Source organism: Carassius auratus, chromosome 25, assembly GCF_003368295.1.
Source record: "Carassius auratus strain Wakin chromosome 25, ASM336829v1, whole genome shotgun sequence".
Taxonomy (NCBI): Eukaryota; Metazoa; Chordata; class Actinopteri; order Cypriniformes; family Cyprinidae; genus Carassius; species Carassius auratus.
Window position 1 is genome coordinate 8,679,722 of NC_039267.1, and position 14,092 is coordinate 8,693,813.

At 36.1% G+C, this 14,092-nt stretch overlaps 4 protein-coding genes across 5 annotated transcripts; 1 reads left to right on the forward strand and 3 right to left on the reverse strand.

Annotated features, from left to right (window-relative positions):
• Nucleotides 1-669: 669 nt before the first annotated feature.
• Nucleotides 670-2,340, reverse strand: arpp19b (cAMP-regulated phosphoprotein 19b). 2 transcript variants are annotated; one of them, XM_026203311.1, is made up of 3 exons: nucleotides 2,153-2,340; nucleotides 1,548-1,670; nucleotides 670-1,475 (listed from the first exon to the last, which is right to left on the reverse strand). In XM_026203311.1, the coding sequence occupies exons 1-3, from the start codon at nucleotides 2,189-2,191 to the stop codon at nucleotides 1,305-1,307; spliced, it is 333 nt and encodes a 110-aa protein (XP_026059096.1). In that variant the 5' UTR covers nucleotides 2,192-2,340; the 3' UTR covers nucleotides 670-1,304. The 2 variants fall into 2 exon arrangements, with proteins under 2 accessions (XP_026059096.1, XP_026059095.1); XM_026203310.1 differs by having other exon boundaries at nucleotides 670-1,478.
• Nucleotides 2,341-2,891: 551 nt separating this feature from the next.
• Nucleotides 2,892-4,252, reverse strand: LOC113043743 (BET1-like protein). Its single transcript, XM_026203312.1, has 4 exons — nucleotides 4,039-4,252; nucleotides 3,723-3,808; nucleotides 3,587-3,643; nucleotides 2,892-3,497 (listed from the first exon to the last, which is right to left on the reverse strand). Exons 1-4 carry the CDS (start codon nucleotides 4,058-4,060, stop codon nucleotides 3,330-3,332), a joined length of 333 nt encoding a protein of 110 aa, XP_026059097.1. The 5' UTR covers nucleotides 4,061-4,252; the 3' UTR covers nucleotides 2,892-3,329.
• Nucleotides 4,253-4,323: 71 nt separating this feature from the next.
• On the forward strand, nucleotides 4,324-7,730 carry LOC113043722 (ATP-sensitive inward rectifier potassium channel 11). Its single transcript, XM_026203279.1, has 6 exons — nucleotides 4,324-4,472; nucleotides 5,188-5,378; nucleotides 5,503-5,739; nucleotides 5,844-6,113; nucleotides 6,365-6,572; nucleotides 6,708-7,730. Exons 2-6 carry the CDS (start codon nucleotides 5,220-5,222, stop codon nucleotides 7,133-7,135), a joined length of 1,302 nt encoding a protein of 433 aa, XP_026059064.1. The 5' UTR covers nucleotides 4,324-4,472; nucleotides 5,188-5,219; the 3' UTR covers nucleotides 7,136-7,730.
• Nucleotides 7,731-9,246: 1,516 nt separating this feature from the next.
• Nucleotides 9,247-12,193, reverse strand: LOC113043740 (CD59 glycoprotein-like). Its single transcript, XM_026203309.1, has 4 exons — nucleotides 12,105-12,193; nucleotides 11,548-11,629; nucleotides 11,330-11,434; nucleotides 9,247-9,743 (listed from the first exon to the last, which is right to left on the reverse strand). Exons 2-4 carry the CDS (start codon nucleotides 11,600-11,602, stop codon nucleotides 9,538-9,540), a joined length of 366 nt encoding a protein of 121 aa, XP_026059094.1. The 5' UTR covers nucleotides 11,603-11,629; nucleotides 12,105-12,193; the 3' UTR covers nucleotides 9,247-9,537.
• Nucleotides 12,194-14,092: the final 1,899 nt, after the last annotated feature.

Consider the following 14,092-nt stretch of genomic DNA (forward strand, 5'->3'; position numbering starts at 1 on the left):
TAAGGAAGTTATTTATATATCGTAGTCTTCTCTGCTGCTGTCGTATAGGTAAAGCTGTTTAGTCACCAAAAAGAAAAGAAAAAGAAAAAATGTAGGGGGCAGATGGGAGACACCGTGGCAAGGAAAGGCTTGGAAACAGTGCCGTCTTCTGGTAATTTTAAATTACAAGCTTTGGCCATATTATAGTCACCTGAAAAGGAAACTATAATGCTGTGGAAACAGGGCCATGCATTATGTATGTCTCTTCAAATGTGAATAGGTTCTTTGTATACCTATGTCCTCTCTGCTGACAGGAGCTATTTGATCATCTTCTTTGCTTTTATATGAACAGTCGCTTAAAAAAAAAAAATAATAATCTAACAATAACACAGTCACCATGGCAGAGAATGTGCTGGAAAGAGTGAGTAACTGCACTCCACCCAGCTATACTAAAGACAATGAAAAATTCATAAGCTGGTTATTTGTATTACATGAAAATTCAGTCCGTGAACAGTGCAAGCTAAATCAATGAAAGGTTTGGTTAATTTTAATTTAACTAAGACATTAATCAAATTTGACTAGACAGAGCACAATGCTAGTAGTCTCCATTCAAATTTGTGTAGATAATTAAAATAATTGTACTTTTTCCAACAGCAAATCAGTTCAGAAACAACTACTCAGTCACACGGCACATGTGCAAAACTTCGTTTATTTACAAAACAAGTGGCACAGTTGTGACAGTAAACGTTTGTACAGCTCCGGTGTTCTGCCAACACTATCTAGAGAAACCAGCGAAGAGCTCAACACACTCCACAGTGTGAGCGAACACACACCACCCGACAGAAACAGACAGTTTTCAGGTCATTTTTATAATTCACAAGTAGGAGCCAAACAGCAAATCTCAACCAACGAACTTCAAGAGGGCATGGAGTTTCTTCAACTCAAATCAGCTGACGTCTACGAGGCCTTTTGCTTCTTCAAAGAGGCACAGTTGTGGCAGAAGAGGTGGATGTGATTATTTCAAGTCCAGTCCATGTTTTCTATTCATGCAGATCTTATTTCAAGACGAGCACAGAACAAAGAAGATCAAAAAGTGATGGAAAACCCTAAAATAATACTGATCTCCCATGATTTCTGTGTTTGAACCTTAGCATCAATACATCAGACTGTTTTGGGGTAGATCCGAGTGTGATGGTAACAACAGTACATGTATATATTGGGAGCGGTTCTACAGGCAGAAGATAAAGACAGTAAGAAAAGACAGCAAAAGAAAGACAAAAAACACTTGAGGCTGAGGGAACACAGTGGAGAGGGCAGGAATGGCATCAGACGGCGAGTTTGCTGGCCACCAGGGACTGTTTGCGCTGGGGCAGGTCCTGAGGGGTGGGGATGTGGTCTCCAGTGATCTCCGTCTTCTCCGCCGCTGCTGTCGGGAGCTGCTTGTTCTTCATCTTGGCTTTGGCCATGTTATAGTCGCCCGAGTCGAAGTATTTTTGCTGCTGTGAATAACAGCGTCATTATTTGCAATCACTGAACTTACATTTTAAAATTGGTTTTCAGAAACATACCCCTTTTTGGAGTCTTTTTCGCAAAAGATCAGACCCCCCGGGCCTGGTCCCGAGATGGGGGTATCGGGCCTTCAGTTTGACTTCTTCAGCCTTTTCTGGACTTACAACAGTGTCCTGCATCTCCTACATTAAATGTGGGATGAAATCCATGTCAAAACACAAATTCTTAAGCAGTAGAAAGCAGATCGATAAATTCTAGATAGCTGTTTTTATCCCAAATCATGTCAAATTGTTAAAGTTAGAACAGCTACATTGAACCAAGCAATATAAAACGATTTTTTGACAACTTAATTTCCCCTTCAAAAAGTTATAAGCATATTATACACAAAACTATTTACAGTTCTATTATAGACACATTTTAAATTTTAGAGCTAACGTTAGTCTAAAGAAGCTACGTTTACAGTATGAAGCCGAACTACAAACACATGCATTGTTCAAAAATATTATAAAACTTTTAAGTAGAGTGGTTGTTTTATATGGTCTAGCAGGTGTAAACCCGACATATTTATGGAGATTTTATTTTAACACGAAGGTAAAGTGAATCAATACAATCACACTGTGAGATGCGGAATGGCCGCGTACAAAACGTGTTTGAATAAACAAACCTGCTGCTCCTCCGTGCTCGCCTCCACTTCACCGGACATCAGGACAGATTAAATGCAACAAAAACAAAATAAAACAAAAGACAAAAAAACAGGACACTCTTTACTCGCCCTATGAGAGCCGTCGGGAAAGATCGTTAACTGACCGTCTGCCGCCGTCTTGAAAATCCCGAATGTTCTTCGTCGAGAGAAACAGGACGCGACTCACACGATCACTTTGAGCTACACCGCCGCCCCGCGGACTGGAGGAGAACAGCGGCATCATGACAAATACATTTTGTTTCATATATTAAAATGCATATTAAATTATTTTATTATTAATTTAGAATTATGAAATGAAAGCGTTTGTTGAACCATAAGATAATATATATAAATGAAAACTTTATTGCCCATTTATTTTGATAAAGTATGATTTTGTATATAATGGGATCTTTTTAAGAGTACAGCAGACTGCTTACATAAAATGCATATAAATATGAGATTTGTGTCTTAGTAAGTTTATAATTAAATGTTCAGTTTTATGATCAAAGCTCTGTAGTTTTAATTCATGAAGTACACGTGAACCATGACCTGAAAATGTAAGAATTATACAAAAAAGTTTACATTCTATAAATGTGTGAAATATCAATCAGATGACAGGAAACATTTCAGGAGATTATAGTAAACCATTTCATTTACAAAAATAAAATGTTATGATTTTGTTCATCTGATTTATCTCAAACAGTTTTAAATGAATGTCATGTAAGGACACTTTTTATCTGTTTATTTTTTGGGTTGGGTAGAAAAGCAAAATCACAAGAGAAGCATTTGCATTTAAATCATCTTAATGTAAATAATTATGAAAAAAATCGTTCCATTTACTTACATTATCCACAACAGTAAAACAATATAAAAATATGCTTTTATTTAATTTGAAATAACTCAGCAAATATTGGTCAATGGCATGTTTCTTTCTAATATGAATAAAAAAATATACACCTGAACAGACCACGTTTGATAGTGTAAACAAAGGGTGTGCTTAAATAAAGTGAAATGTGATAAATCATCCTCACGCCACAGTCATTCCTCTTTTCTGTTAATGCAAAGACATCCGCTGTACACTTCACTGTAATCTCCTCATGAGAGGACCAAACATTCTCATACAACTGAGAAACCGTTCTAAATACTAGCAATCGTCCCATTAGTTCTGGAGCCGTGACACTAGATAGTACAGCAGGAAGAAGACCACAACCAAACCCACGGATATGTAACACAAGATCTTTCTGTTGTCTCGGCCGGATCGTACCATTGTGGAAAACCTCTTCACACTTCCAGTCAACAGGCCAGTTGCACTGAGAAAATTGGAGTCCTGAGTAAACAAGGATGTTAAACACATGATGAGTTAAACCCATGTGCCAACACTGCAAATACAACATACAACAATGTCAAAAAAACAACCATGCCATCCAAGTATGTGTTCTGCTCCTCTGCATCTTTGTCAATGTCATACGCCAGCTGTGAATGAGACCAATAACATTTTAATGCAACAAAATGACTTAAAAAATACAATAAAATCACATCAAATCTGACTTACAGATTTGAGTCTAGAGACTTTACTGGCCAGATTTTCTGCCATCAGTCTGTTTTCAGCATCCAACATGTCATCCACAGCACCATGTCCTGTCAAGTACACAAAATTCATTTGTTATTAAGCTCAAAAAACACTAAATGATATCAAATCTGGACACAATTATTTTCGAGTTTATTGCACTACCAAGATCAACAATAAATATTTTTTTTTAGACCAGAGAGGCATCGTAATGCTGAAATATCGTGTGGATATACTAATAAAACAGATGAAATGAAAATATGACTTTATACTTATAATAAAACTGCTACGTGTCACTTACCTCGATTCCATGTATCAGCCATCTTTAAAGAGCTAAGCTGCAAACAACCACACTCTAAAACACGCCGAATAGCACTAAAAACTATTCGTTTTAACTGTAAGTGACTTCTTAGACAAAAGCTAACACTCAGACGTTCAGTAAAACTGTTGTCAACTGTTCAACAGCTCACAATTGTCTCGAAGCGAATCGCTGATCAGCGCAGCAGAGTACAGTCGCTGAGGATTCTGGGATATGTTTGTCCGCCAATCATTCATTTTCTGTCATAAGGACTCCGTCTGATTGCATAAGCTTCCTAGCCAGCCATCTGCTTGCGTTTGCTTTAAAAATTGTGTTCGGTTATTATAATAATAATAATTATAATTATTTATTTATTTATTTATTTATTTTAAACGACATTTGATATGAAGTAAAAAGCGCGTGTGACCGTTGTGCTGGTAAGCATAATTATTTTGTAATGCATAATCTTGGTAATATGGTCATCATAACGACGAATCGCAAATTGCAATAACTGACGCAAAATTCAATGTGATCATATTTGCGTGTTTGAATGCGCGTGTGCATTTTTGTGCATTACATTAAATATATTTTCTATTGCACTATGTTTGAAGTGTATTTCCACCCAGATATAAAAGAACATGAAGCGGGGTTTACGATGGTGATTTCTGAATACAATTAACTCTTTTAATACTGATGTTTTAACAGGAGCGCTGATTGTGATATTTCAGTGCTTGTGTTGAATGATTACAACCACAACTGTCCGCTGAATCCATAATGTACGATCTTACGAATACAGTGCACTGCATACAATGTGCTTTTAAATGTGCTATATATATATATATATATATATATAACCTTAAATATGCTAATATTATATATACTATTATACAATATTTTTTTGTTTATTAGTTCTATACATACATCTCAGTCTTGTTTCATTTATATACAATCGAGTTTGTTGAAACCGAAATTTAACGTGATGGAAATCTATATATGTAATTAAAATACATTTATCTTAAATATAGGTGAAAAAATATATTTATTTGTAATTAAACAAAGTGTTATAGAGACAATCTCTTAGTGCTAATGTAATTTTCCTTTTAAAATTAACTAATTTAATTTCTATATGCGTTTCTTTTGTTCTCTTTGTAGTGTGGAGCACCAATCAGCCACAGATTGTCATAATGTTGGCCCGCAAAGGCCTTTTGTCTGATGGTTTCCTTTTGACACGACTTGCAGAGGATGCCACACAACCCAGTCGCATCCGACCAAAGTCACAGAGGGCACGTTTCATCACCAAGAGCGGGTCTTGTAATGTTGCCCACAAGAATATACGAGAACAGGTGCATTGCACATATGAACTCTGGTCCAAACAAGTGTTTAAATTCACTCACATGTTGTAGAATAATGTATTTATTAGGCAACTGATGCGATACACTGTATTGATTTAATTCTGTTGCTTCTCAGGGCCGGTTCCTCCAAGATGTTTTCACCACCATGGTGGACCTCAAATGGCAGCATTCCCTGCTCATCTTCACTTCGGCGTTCCTTTGCTCCTGGATGCTCTTTGCCATGGTGTGGTGGCTCTTAGCATTCGCTCACGGTGATCTGGAGCCTCGAGATCCCAACGAGCCTGGGCCTGTGCCATGTGTCACTTCCATTCACTCCTTCACCTCTGCCTTTCTGTTCTCTATCGAGGTGCAGGTAAGGAGCACTCTGGAAGGATTTGAATCCAGTTGTCGACTCACTGAGAAACAAATAGCTGAGCTTTATTGAGCCTGTAATATCAGTAATTTTTGTAATATCAGGTGACTATTGGTTTTGGAGGAAGAATGGTGACTGAGGAATGTCCACTGGCCATCATAGTCCTCATTATCCAGAACATTCTGGGCTTGATCATCAACGCCATCATGCTGGGCTGTGTTTTCATGAAGACAGCTCAAGCCAACCGGAGAGCAGAGACCCTCATCTTCTCGCGTAACGCAGTCATTGCACCGCGGAACGGCCGACCAACGTTCATGTTCCGTGTCGGGGATCTGAGGAAGAGCATGATCATCTCGGCCACCATACAGCTGCAGGTGACAAATATCTTCAACTCTCTGAAAAAACATGGCTTCTATGGTTTCATGAAGAACTTTTAGCATCAATGGGACTCTTCCATTGGACAGAAGGTTCTGTAGAAGTGAAAGGTTCTTTAAATGTTTGAACTGATCACTGAATGGTTCTTCTACGGAATCGCTGTGAAACCCCTGTATCTTTAAGCATGTAGTTTTTCTGTCCAGAACTTCTTGAGATGATTTCCACCCTAATCTTGATTTCTGTTCTTCAGGTGATTCGGCGGACAGTGACTGCGGAGGGTGAGGTGATTCCTGTTTGCCAGCTTGATATCCAGGTGGAAAACCCTCTCAGGAGCAATGGCATATTCCTGGTCTCGCCACTTATAATCAGTCACACCATTGACAGAGGAAGTCCGCTGTACGAGGTCTCAGCACAGTCACTGGCTACCGAAGACCTGGAGATCATTGTCATTTTGGAAGGTGAATGGAGTGCATTCTCTTTATTGGAATCATTTTAATAGTAGTCAGTTAATTAATTCCAGTCATTTCTAAACTGAAATGATTTTGTATAGCTCACTAGGTTTTGAAACTGAGCCGATGTTTCTGTTCTGCCAGGTGTTGTTGAGACCACTGGCATCACAATGCAGGCCCGCACATCCTACACACCAGAGGAGATCTTGTGGGGTCGACGCTTCGTCTCCATTATGACAGAGGAAGATGGGCGCTACTCTGTCGACTACTCCAAATTTGGAAACACCGTCCCAGTCCGCATGCCGGCTCTCAGTGCTAAGGAGCTGGACCACACCAGAGGTGTGCAAGACAGTGGACCCCACGAGGGTAAACCTCAGGGCTGGGGGCTGGTGAGGGCAGGACGGGGTGGTTACAGGAGGGGTGGTGGCAGGGCCTGCGATGACATGACAGCCAAGCCTTGGTACGTGCAAACAGAGAAGGAGGAGGAGAAGAAGGGTCAAAAGAAAACAGTGAAACTTGAGGAAATAGGCAGAGAGATGGAAGAAGAAACAATGGAGGACATGAGTGATTAGAACAAAAACATTTATTTGGTTTTTCAGATATGGAAGTAGAAATAACAGCAGTTACTTGTAACTAGTTTGCATGAAGGGTTAGTTCACCCGAAAAATTCTGTCAATATTTACTCACCCTCATGTCGTTCCAAACTCACAAGGCTTGGATTAAACCGCTAAATCCATATGCTTTTTTTTTTACACCTTCTTTATAACCTTTTGGTTTTTGTTACCTGGTCTTGTAATGGGTGGACAGAAGTATTGGAGGTTTTATTCAAAATACCTTAATTTGTGTTTCGAAGATTCGCCAAAGTCTTATGGGTTTGGAACAACATGAGGGTGAGGAAATTATGACAGTATATTCATTTTTGGTAAACTATCCCTTTCATAGTCAAGAATATTATAAATAATAGTCTCAAATAGGTTTTTTACTACACATGTTTTGTAAACTGTCAAAACTTGCACATCTGCGGTTGTTTGCACATCTCCGCATTGTTTTTGATTACCTCTGAGAATTTCTTGTTGATTTTGTCCTTTTCTGCAAGCAATATAATGAATTTTAGGATTGTTTTAACCGAAAATGTGGTATCTTGGCAGTACTGGTAAAGATATGGACCATAGTTAGGGTAGATGCCATAATTTGTTCAGTGAGAATTAAAAGCAGGTTGTGGTTGATAGGAGTTTAGTCAATACACATGACACATTAAACATGACTAAAAACCTTAACACCGCACAAATGATTTAACAGGATGGGTTTTTATTTGCCACAGCTTTGTTTTTATTCACGTCAAATTAAATATGGCATATACCTCAATTAAAATGTATTATTGCCGCTGTTGAAGCAAACAAGTGGCAGTTGTACAGTATGTTTGTATGTTGGGTTTTGATACCATAACCCTTTTAAAAATATTCTTTGCCTTTTTGTGTTCTCATCTTGTTTTCTGAGATGAGATGTGTTTATGTTTTGAGTTTTAGATTGTTCCAAACCTGTATGACCTGACCCTAAAATCTAACATTTTGAAGAATGTTAGTAACCAGAAAGGTTTGATTCCCTTTGACTTCCATCTATGTAATTCATTGGGAACCAAAACTGTTTAATTACCAACATTCTTTAAAAGAAGATATTTGGTATCTAAACTGTTTCAGTTCCATTGACTACCATTGTATAGATAAATAATACAATGCAAGTCAATGGGAACCAGTCAATGGGAATCATTTACTCACACTCATGTCATTCCAAACCTGTATGTCTTCTGTGAAACACACACACAAACAGATATTTTGAAGAATGCTGGTAACCAAACAGTATTGGTTTTCTTTGACTTATATTGTTTTTTTTTTTATTCATATAATGGAAGTAAATGGATACTGAAACCATTTTGCAACAAACATTATTCAAAATATCTTCCACATTCCACAGCAGAAAGAAAGTCATACAAGTTTGGAATGACCTGATGGTGAGTAAATAATAGCAAAATTGTAATTTTTGGCTGGACTATCCCTTTAATGTGGCTATCATAGTTGTTTAGTTTGTAAGAGTTTACATATTGTGTTTACCTTGTGTGGGCTTGTGCAATTATGTGTTGTGAACTAGAGGACCTGAACTCCTAAAACACATTACATCATGAACTAAAGACTCTAATGTAAATGTGACCTTTAGAGAATACATTCCATGTTGATTTAACTGTTTAAATATCAGTGGGTTAATTTATTTTGTGTATTTCACATATTTAATAAAGTAAATTACATTTTATATATCTAACTGAATGAATTCCAGAAATTTTCTTTACTTTTTTTGAAAATGGCTTGTTATGTCACAGGATTAGTGGTCAACAGCTGGGCAGACTTTACTTTTAGAGGCTTTACAGTGAGAGAAGCTGTTCAATCTGCATTCAGTTGGTGGTGATTTTAAAATCTGCCGTTTTAAATCCACTCACTGAATATATTCATCCTTTTTAGCTATTTTAGTGTTATATTGATCTTAGGTGCTGCATTTAAATGGCTAGTTGAAGTGGAGCTGTCCGCGGTGCTGAATGGACACTTAAAGCAGTGCAGGTGGTTTGAAATTGGACATTTAAGATGGTAAAGGGTAAGACAACCTTAAAAGCACCTGTTTTTAAAAACATTCACAAATGAATAAATTCAGAAAATCCAGGTTTATTTTTAATTAGTTATTTATAAGGACATTTCAAACATTTTTCTGCGTTCTTTTCAAATATCAGCCAAAATAGAATTAAATTCATTTAAATAAAAAAGAAAATGTCAATGCTATTAGAATAAAAATTGTTTAATACAAGCAGTGCTTTTTGATATACGAGTGGTTAGTTAAAACCAAATTATCACAAATAATGGTACATTGTAAATATATAGATATCCATAAATGGTATGGCAAGAAATAGCTTTTCGAGGACACTAGTGAGAAATCATGCAGTGATGCAGCAGGACCACAGGCTGATGGGCACTGCCAGCAGAGATAAGAGCCACATGCTTGCTGCGGTCGCTGGTCCACTGTTACACAGGTCGCTGTTGCAGCACCTGTAAGTATATTCATATATAGACGGAAACTGCTGGGACAGACGAGAGTTATCACAGTCAGTGTAACGAATGCACCGGCGAATGGTCTTCCCACCTAAAAAATGCAAACTGTTAGTTAGTGAATAGAATAGAATATTTAAATAAATGAAAAATAAATCACTTAAAAAAGATAACAAAACAAATGGTATTATATTAATTTAATGTTATTTTAAAAGACGCATATTTTTCAAGCAGTTCATAAAAACTAAGTTAGAATTGAAATGATCAACTTATTTCTACTATAGAATTTAAATACTATATACACTATACTATAAAAATGTAAAGGTGCTGTATGTAGGATTGACAACTAGTGGTTGATATATGTATTGCAGTCCAAATTTAAAATATTTGAGAGGGTTTTTTTCAAACGGCCCTTCCTCCTCAGACTTGACGCATACGCAGTTGCCAAATTGACTACACAAATAGGAACGAACACACTAGAAAATAAATGAAATTAAATACGCTGTGTTTTCCGCAAACTTGTGTAAACTAGCAGTGGGCTGGCAAAGACCCACATTCCACCCAGAACACACATTTCAAAGGAGAATAACTGACTGTAGCATTGTTTTTCAGATAAACAACTGTTAACTGAGCAAGTTTCTATCTGCACATATTATGGTATTTACAAAAACTTACATACAGCACATTTTGTGTGAACTGAATTCATTCTTAAAAAATAAAATAAATAATAAATAGTGAAGCTGTATATAATTGAATAACTGAATAACTGTATTATTATTTATTTGTTCTGGAGCATTTCTTAATTTTCATTTCCTTCAGTACAGTATGATTTCATTACAAAGAAATCTGAAGGCTGTTGAATAAACAATTCCATCTCTAAAACACCAAAACTTTATCAAACTAAAAACTTACACTTTTTATTTAAAAGAAACTGTTTTGATGGACATTTAATTACGAATCAATTAACGGTATTAAGTAAGTGATTATTTGTGACAATGATCCACAAAACCAGTCTTAAGTGTCAATTCATTCAAAAATAAGCTTTTCACTGATGCATGGTTTGTTAGGACAATATTTGGCCAAGATACAACTATTTGAAAATCTGGAATCTGAGGGCGCAAAAAAAAAAAAAAAAAAAAAAGATTAATTCTCAGCAATGCATATTACTAATCAAAAATTAAGTTTTGATATATTTACGGTAAGAAATGTACAAAATATCTTCATGAAACATGTTATTTACCTAATAGAAAAATTGATAATTTTTACCCATACAATTTTTTTTTTTTTTTTTTTGGCTATTGCTAAAAATATACTGCAGGAACTTAAGTCTGGTTTTGTGCTCCAGGCCAGGGTCACATTTATCAAACTTTAGTATAGTTGTGATTAGTCATAAAAAGCCACTATACTGTACTTAGAAACTTACACAACACTAATCAACTTCATTGGTTAGTAGTCATTTCATCAGGAGTTCAGAAAAGTAATGTTAATTTTTATAAAATGCCTAGTGTCACTTGTTTGCAGATGTTGGATAATAATATTATATAATAGAATATAAATGTAAACATTAATTGTGTTTTAAAATGTAACATGAACCAAACACTAAATTAATAAAATAAATAACAATGTAAAATCCTCTCAGGAGGATCTGTAGCACTGCATACTAATACGTCACCCACAAACCTTTCTCATGAAGATATAAACATGCATCCTCATAAGAACAAACTTCCTGCACTTCACATCGTCCCCCAGTGTAATCCTCACACCTGTAGCATCGAAGAGACGAGCCTGCAGAGGAGAATTGGGATCCATAATGCTTAACGCCTATTTCAAATAAAAAGCACTGAGGTCATGACCAAAGCCACACAAAACTAAGCCAGCAATCATGTGCGTTAACTTACCCAAGCTAAGAGTCACACAACAGACCAATAGAAAAAGTCCAAGAGAGCACTTCATTATGAGAAAACCTTTAGACCTAAGAGACTGATAATGAAAACAGTAAACTAAAATTCAAAAAAGCAAATCAGAACATTAATGAAAATGAATGATTTCTAAAGGATCATGTGCCAACTGAAGACAATTCAGCTTTGCATCACAGATTTTTTTCACATATAAAACAGTTTTAAACTGTAAATAAACTGAAATACTGTTTAACAATATTAGTGTTTTACTGTATTTCTGAGCAGCCTTGGTGAGCAGAAAATACTTAAAAACTAAAATCACAATTTTGCCAATTTTTGCCAAATACTGCATTATTACAGTAATTTATATATTCATTGTAAATTATACAGTCATATATAAAAAGTATAAATGTTGCTTATACTGAATATATACAAATTAAATAATGCAATACATAAAATAAAACTAACCGTGCACCAATGTTCAAATATCTTTTGCAATACTTGCATGACAGCTGTAGGAAAATAACAGCATCAGAATTATATTAAATATCACTTACCCTGCTCGAAATATTAGTCCAAGCTTGTGCGTTTCACCAGTCCAAAAGCATTCCTGGTGCCACCTCTTCCCTGCTCGAGCTCTCGCCCAGCCTCACCCTTGCCCGACATGAATGATGTCATTGATGGAGTTTCTCCTAGATGCCAAGACAGATTTAACGGATCCCAAAAGCGAGACATTATGTTTAAAATCTATTATTATTAATGACTGACCACCTTATATTACAACTCTTACACATGCATGACTTCTGTTTCATTAGCCACTAAATACCTATAAGAAGTGCGGTAAACAGTAAAACTCTTTGCATTACAAACCAGTGTGTTTATGATTATGATAGCAAATTAAACATGATAACAGTTTCCCAGTTTGCAATATAAAGCAGCAGCATAATGGACTCTTTTTTTGCAAGTAAAATAGCTAGAAACCTAGCATATTTAAGTTACAAAAGGTGGCAACCGCTCTTATTTTAAAAGTGGATATTGTTCAGAAAGTAACTAGAAACTAAATTCAGATTAAACACAGCGTTACAATGAAGTAAAAAAAAAAAAAGCATGCAACATTGAGTGGATTTATACACATTAACATTTATGCATTTAGCAGATGCTTTTATCCAAGGCGACTTACAATTGCAATTTAATAAATTATCTTGCACAGCCACACCAGGTTTATATTAACCTAATACAGAGCTCATTCAGAATTTGCCTTTACAAAGACCTTATACAGAATCTCAAAACAAAAGATCTCGACTATGTTAACAGAACTTTAGTTTACAATTCAGTTTAATTGTCTCTCTATCCGTACAGCATAACGGCTGACCATGAGAATTAAAACCCAATCCTTTCTGCTAGGTTTCTCAACGCTGCAGCTGGTCTTGACAATAAGGCCTGTGTCACGTTTCCCCGAGCCTTTCTGCAGTCATGGAGACACTCAATTCAAATGTCATCTCAATAATGCTGCCCTTATTTCAGACTGAACCTGAAAAGGCACGATACAACTGTGAATCTGTATACAATGATAGCAGAAATGACAGTAGAAATTAATTTGTTGGTATTTAAAACACAGTGAATTGGTGCTGTTTGTGTGGCAGCCCACAAAAGTACTCATGCTGATGCTTTTCTACTACATTACCAAAAGGGAGCAGAAAATCATCCATCACATGTCAGATTGCTAATATCCAGGAGAAGGCGTTGTGATTGGCTTTTTCCACAGTGTCAGAATGGGACTGTGTTTAAAGCACCAAATCTAGGCTCAGATGAACAATGAAGCTGTGGTGAGACGAGCAACAAAGACCACTTGATCTTTGTTTGGGCTGCGGCATTCAGTGCAGCATTTTAATGTTTCTGTGACTAACTAACCTAAAAAAACAAACAAAATAAAACTATTTCACTAGTAGTCTAGGTTTCAGTTAACAGATCATGTGTTTTTATTCTGTGAAGTTAAATACATTAAATTTCAAAATATCAGAATGTTGTTGTTTTTTTTTACATGCAACAATCAAAAAAAAAATAAAAAAAAATTAAGTCATCTTATCTATAAAGGGTGACAAGATTAAACGGAATAGTTAACCTAAAAATGTAAACTTCAATCGAAAATTGAGAATGAAAGTAAAACAGATGAGTTTGTTTCTTCTTTGGACCGGATTTAAAGAAATGCATTACATCACTTGCTTACCAAAGGATCCTCTGCAGTGAATGGGTGCCATCAGAATGAGAGTCCGAACAGCTGATAAAAACATCACTTCCAGCTAAAACATGACTGCTATCCATAATATTGCAAAGAAAAGTAATCTTGTCTGAAGTATGCACAGATCAAGCACCATTTGCAAGCGTACATGTTGATCATTTTGATGTTTTAACCAGCTGTTTGGACTCTCATTCTGACGGCACCCATTCACTCCAGAGCGAATTCATCAATTTTCAGAAAATTTTACTTTCTAAGCAAACTATTCCTTTAAGCAAACCAGTTAAACAAATCCCCATGACAAGTAAA

Excerpts from the sequence above, each read along its gene's own strand:
- LOC113043743 (XM_026203312.1), bottom strand. The coding sequence starts at position 4,060 with ATGGCTGATACATGGAATCGAG. Across the intron at positions 3,809-4,038 it reads GGCTGATACATGGAATCGAG|GACATGGTGCTGTGGATGAC; the intron begins GTAAGTGACACG and ends TGTACTTGACAG. Across the intron at positions 3,644-3,722 it reads AAGTCTCTAGACTCAAATCT|CTGGCGTATGACATTGACAA; the intron begins GTAAGTCAGATT and ends TCTCATTCACAG.
- arpp19b (XM_026203310.1), bottom strand. The coding sequence starts at position 2,191 with ATGTCCGGTGAAGTGGAGGCGAGCACGGAGGAGCAGCAG. Across the intron at positions 1,671-2,152 it reads CGAGCACGGAGGAGCAGCAG|GAGATGCAGGACACTGTTGT; the intron begins GTTTGTTTATTC and ends CATTTAATGTAG. Across the intron at positions 1,479-1,547 it reads GAAAAAGACTCCAAAAAGGG|CAGCAAAAATACTTCGACTC; the intron begins GTATGTTTCTGA and ends TGTTATTCACAG.
- LOC113043740 (XM_026203309.1), bottom strand. The coding sequence starts at position 11,602 with ATGAAGTGCTCTCTTGGACTTTTTCTATTGGTCTGTTGTGTGACTCTT. Across the intron at positions 11,435-11,547 it reads TTGTGTGACTCTTAGCTTGG|GCTCGTCTCTTCGATGCTAC; the intron begins GTAAGTTAACGC and ends TCTCCTCTGCAG. Across the intron at positions 9,744-11,329 it reads TTTATATCTTCATGAGAAAG|GTGGGAAGACCATTCGCCGG; the intron begins GTTTGTGGGTGA and ends TGCATTTTTTAG.
- LOC113043722 (XM_026203279.1), top strand. The coding sequence starts at position 5,220 with ATGTTGGCCCGCAAAGGCCTTTTGTCTGATGGTTTCCTTTTGACACGA. Across the intron at positions 5,379-5,502 it reads ACAAGAATATACGAGAACAG|GGCCGGTTCCTCCAAGATGT; the intron begins GTGCATTGCACA and ends GTTGCTTCTCAG. Across the intron at positions 6,573-6,707 it reads GATCATTGTCATTTTGGAAG|GTGTTGTTGAGACCACTGGC; the intron begins GTGAATGGAGTG and ends CTGTTCTGCCAG.